At 51.8% G+C, this 4,758-nt stretch overlaps 1 protein-coding gene across 1 annotated transcript; it reads right to left on the bottom strand.

The window, feature by feature from the left end:
- Positions 1-237: 237 nt before the first annotated feature.
- Positions 238-2,088, bottom strand: LOC119189552 (microtubule-associated protein futsch-like). The gene is made up of 3 exons (XM_037439572.1): positions 1,493-2,088; positions 553-1,449; positions 238-463 (listed from the first exon to the last, which is right to left on the bottom strand). Exons 1-3 carry the CDS (start codon positions 2,086-2,088, stop codon positions 238-240), a joined length of 1,719 nt encoding a protein of 572 aa, XP_037295469.1.
- Between the last annotated feature and the right edge of the window lie 2,670 nt (positions 2,089-4,758).

Here is a 4,758-nt window from a genome sequence, read left to right as displayed (position 1 = left end):
GGTACCGGCGGCGGCCGACGCGATGATGGCCACCGAGCCGTTTCAGGTCCTCCACCCAGTCATTCCTGGGCGGGACAAAGTACGGCTCGGAGACCACGGCGATATTAATCGACCACCGCGCCATGCTCTGGAGCAAGAGATCCTGAGCTCTGGCGCAGTGGTTGATGTTCGTTGGAGAAAGCGCAATGGGGCCATTAATGGCATTCCATTGCGCTCTCTCCAGAAGCAGCGGCAGCGCTAGCGGGAGCCGCGGCGGAAGCGGCAGTGGAGGCCGTGGGCCGGCGTTTGCCCCGGTATTGGCGGGAGCGGCGCAGGCTCTACTCCCCGCCCGGTGTTCGGTTGGAGCTTGCCAACCGCCGCACAGGCTAAGCAGTGCGGCTTGTCGGCGGTGCACGAGCCGATTTTATGACCGGGCTGACCGCAGCGGAAGCACAACGCGCTGCGGTCGACCTCCGAGGTGCACCTTACCCCGACGTGATGTCCGGTCTGACATCGGTAACACCTCAGAGGCTGGGGCTCGAGCAGCTTAACCTGCGCCGACACCCAGCCCACCAAAGCCTCCGGCCCTCAGCCACCACTTTGGCCGCCGTCACGGGGCAGCTGACCGTGATGGCCAGCATACCCGCATAGTCGGGACGTAGGGCTCCCGGCTTCAGCTCTTCAGCTGAGCATCCCGTGGTCCTGACAATGGCGGCCACCACTTCCTCCACCGTGACGGAGTCATCCAGACCCGATATGCGCAAGCTTACGCTCTTTACGGGTCTGGACACTCTAGCCTCGGCCGCATCAAACGCCGCCCGTAGCTTTGCAGCTAGGGCGTCCGCGACCGGGCCACTGCTGGCTCCCGGGAGCTCGAGTTTCCGGGCTCCGGTTGCGGTTACTCTTAACCGCAACCCCCCAGCAATCCCAAGCTCCGCGGGGTTGATTAACCCCTTTGCCTTGGAAAGGAGGTCCGCGTACGTCACGCCCTTCTTTACCGCTTCCGGCTGTAGTGTGACGACTACAGCTGCGGACTTCGGGGCGCGAAGCATATTGGCGACGCTCCTCTCCTTGGCGCGCTGCCGCTGCGCCTTCCGCCGCTCCGTGCGTCGGGTCCTCTCTTTGGCCCCCACCACTGTCCAGCCGGCATCATCAGCAGGCAAGAGAGTAGGTGGGGGAGCCGTCTCTGCCAGCTCCGCCGGCTTCGCCGCTCTCCGCGCAGCCTTCGCCTTTTTGGGCTTATCTGCTGCGAGCGTCCTCTGGGAGGCCGGAGGCGGAGGCGGCGGAGACGACGACGACGGCTTCGTTGGCCTCGTGGATGGCCCTGAGCTTTGGCTCGTCGGGCCGGACGTCCCCGGCGTGGGTTGCGGAGCCGCGGCGGCCGCGTAGGACGCAGCCTTCTTGGAGCCCGCCAGAGGTGGCCGGAGGACAATGCCCTCCAGAACCGCGAACCGGGCAGAGGGCACCGATCTCCTGACGGATGCCCTCTCGTATCAGGCTCAGGAGTTGTTGCCTGTCCGCCGGCTGCACCGCACTCACCTCTGGAGGCGTCTCTACAGGACGAGAGGACTGAACGAGGGCTGAGGCCCGGCTGGACTTGAGTTCCGCGTTCTCCCTAGAGAGACGCTCAACCTCCGTCGATAGCCGGGCGATATCGGCCCTCATCCCCTCGTTACCCGACTCGGGTTCCGACTCCAAGAAGGTGGCCGCTGCTGCCGCCATAATGGAGGCCGCGGCCTCTTGCGCAGCCTTCTCTTTCGAGGACCGCAATTTCTTTTGGCGGACACTCGCAATCGCCGCCATCACGACCTCCTCAAATTTGGCCCTTTTTTCTCGGCTTTTGAGGTCGTGCGGCGATCGGGTGCCGCCCTCCTCGGCGAGCTTCCCGCTGTCCCTCGCTTCTTTGAGGGCCCGACCCTTCACCTTCGCTCCGCGAGTGCGGATGGGATCCGCCCGTTTCCGGGGAGCGACGCACGAAGCCTTTGCCCCGCCGCCCTCGGAGGACGTATCCCCGATCCTGCACCTGATCCGCTTCCGGAATGGCTCCGCCGCTGCCGTCTTGATCTCCATAGATCTGGTGCCCGCGACTGAGCTCCATCCGCTAACCATGCTGGATGCTGAGTCAGAGTCTGACCCAGCACCCCGCGTTCGCTCTTCGGCCGCGACTTCATCACGCGGACGTTCCCCACCTTGGGAGTTCGCCCGCGCGATTCCTCGGCGGACTGTTTGTCCCCTACGGGACGTGGGCCTCCTCGGCACCTATCGCTCCCGGCTCCTTCTTTCTCCTCCCCCTGTGCGTCTTTGGTTTTTATTAGTGATTCCATTTTTGTTCCCACGAGTAAAAACTTTGTGTACTGGCTCAAAATACTGTGGTTCGCACTAGCGACTAAATCAAGCTACCCATTAGCCAAGCTTACAACCCCCCTCACGGTGCGCCGCCGCTTGGGGATTTGGGGTAATTTTTTATAGAGGATTTCTTCCTCGCGGTCCAGGCAGTTAAGCCAGTGAACCCTCGGTCCCCGTAGATCAAGTGTGTCTGACGCTTACGCCAGAGACACTTGATCATGTTTGGGGTTACGAGATTTGGCGGCGAAAGAGGGACCACTCCCCTTTCGCCAGCCCGGTGACAGGGTTAGTGAACACCGAGCCCGCTACTACTCCCTCGCTTACCCCTTATTTCAGGGGCAAGCGACCTCTACTGGTGCGGTCTCTGCGGCAGTAGTGCCGCAAGGACCGCATCGACCACGCCCACTCGACCACGTGGTCGTACTCCTCCCTGCCTCCCATCATGGACTCTGCTAGCGCAGAGCGCCATATGGGAGGCCATCAGGGCTATCCCCCAGCCCCACCCGGCAGAAAGTTAGCCACAGCCAACAATCCCTCCTTTCCCGCCCCCCGCGGAGAGATTATTGACTGTGCCCAGGGTGCACCGGCCCGACGACTGACCTTCCCCCCGGACGTATCCATAAGGGACCGACAGCAATCGGACACGCGTGGAGGTTTTCTGCGTTGCACCCCACCCCCTTCATGTGTCTTTCTACAAAGATTGATGCTATTTTATATCCCGATATCATAATACTATCGCAAAAATATTGATTTTTCCACAATTCTGACAATGATAGTATATCAATTTTAGTTTCTAATAACAATTGTTCAATTATATCTAGTTTGTTTCCTATACTTTGAACATTTTGAAAAGTTACTGTAAAAGTATTATCGAAAAAATGTATTTTGTTCTGCTTTATCTTCTTTTCCATATATTACATTATTTTTTTATGAGGTATGTTATTGTTTTCGGCGCCAGTTTTCGCAGATAGGGGAGTATCCACTTTATCAGAACTAATTGATTCGCTGTAAAATATTGTCTTACCATTCACAATTAGTGTATTATTTTTAATAAAAGCATGGTCACCATTTTCTCGAGCCAATTTCAGTTTTTTTCTTAGTTCAATTCTTTCTTTTAGTTTTGTTCCTTCTAGAAACATATCAACTGACAATCCAGTATTTTTAAAATAACTTGCGTTTTCTATTATATATTTTGCCATTCTTCTATTAAAAAATTCAATTAACAAAGGCCTTTTATTCCCTCGTTTTCCTATTCGTTTTATTTCTTCTATGTATGGGCTAATATTTACTTGCATTTATGTCATGAAAGGCTCTACTGACTATAAACCGATCAAATTCAAAAGAATCGTATCTTATCTATGCTCCCAAATAAATGGTAATAACATTAGTAATATCTACATCAGTTGTTTAATACTATATAACTGTCAAATAAAAATTGAAATTTGAGAAAAATTATTTAATTTCCTAAAAAATAATATCCGTTAAATTTTCTATATTAAATAATTAGCCACTTTTCCTAACATAAATTAATCTAAATTTGAGAGGCATACTGACTAGACTAATTACCAACTAAAAAGATAATGAGTATAGGTTGTTTACTAATTAATCAAAAATAACTAGGTTATATATCATTTACGATAAACTAGACGAGATTATTATACATTATTCTTGTATCAAAAACTCATTACGACCTTACTGAGTAATATTATAGACAGATATACAACGTTATAATGTGAGAGGTATTAACTATAATACTAGGTTATATTTACACTAATGAGACTATTACATCAGTAGTAAAGGGATTCACCGATACGAGCACCTGCGACGCCACCGCGCCCGGCCACGAAGGTCCGCAGGCTGCTCAGGGCCGGGGCACTATACTATCCGCGAATTAATTTGATATCAGCCGCGAATTAAGTTGATATCAACCGCGAATAAAATTCATATCAACCGCGAATTAAAATTATCGCGTCCGGGAATTAAATTGATATCAACAGCGAATTAAAATACTACCGACCGCGTATTAAAATGATATCAACCGCGAATTAAATAATACCGACCGCGAATTAAAATGATAGCACCCGCGAATTAAAATTATACCGCCCGCGAATTTCATTGTTATCGGCCGCGACTTTCAATGATACCGTCCGCGGATTACTCTTGTACCGTCCGCATGTTACGTCGAAGTTAACCGTGGATTTCATTACCAGCGTCCACGGATTGCATTTATATCACCCGCGAATGGGTGATGCATTAACTTTACTCATGCTCTACGGCTCATTTCAAGCTTGGACCTGTTCCCTTTGTTTCGTTATGCTTTTGTCTTTCTACTTTCTATCAGTGATCCTTGTTGTTGAAAAACGCTAAGGTCTTTGTATCGTATTTCTACTTAATAACCGTTTACAATTACTCAATACTGACCCTTTACACATT

The sequence above is a fragment of the Manduca sexta genome, chromosome 17 (genome assembly GCF_014839805.1).
Source record: "Manduca sexta isolate Smith_Timp_Sample1 chromosome 17, JHU_Msex_v1.0, whole genome shotgun sequence".
Lineage (NCBI taxonomy): Eukaryota > Metazoa > Arthropoda > Insecta > Lepidoptera > Sphingidae > Manduca > Manduca sexta.
Note: the sequence above shows the minus strand (reverse complement) of the source record. Positions and strands in the feature narration are given on the sequence as shown.

Coding starts and splice junctions, on each gene's coding strand:
- LOC119189552 (XM_037439572.1), bottom strand. CDS start 2,088: ATGGTTAGCGGATGGAGCTCAGTCGCGGGCACCAGATCTATGGAGATC. Junction 1,450..1,492: donor GCGGTGCAGCCGGCGGACAG/GCAACAACTCCT, acceptor ATCCGTCAGGAG/ATCGGTGCCCTCTGCCCGGT. Junction 464..552: donor GCTGAGGGCCGGAGGCTTTG/GTGGGCTGGGTG, acceptor CGTCGGGGTAAG/GTGCACCTCGGAGGTCGACC.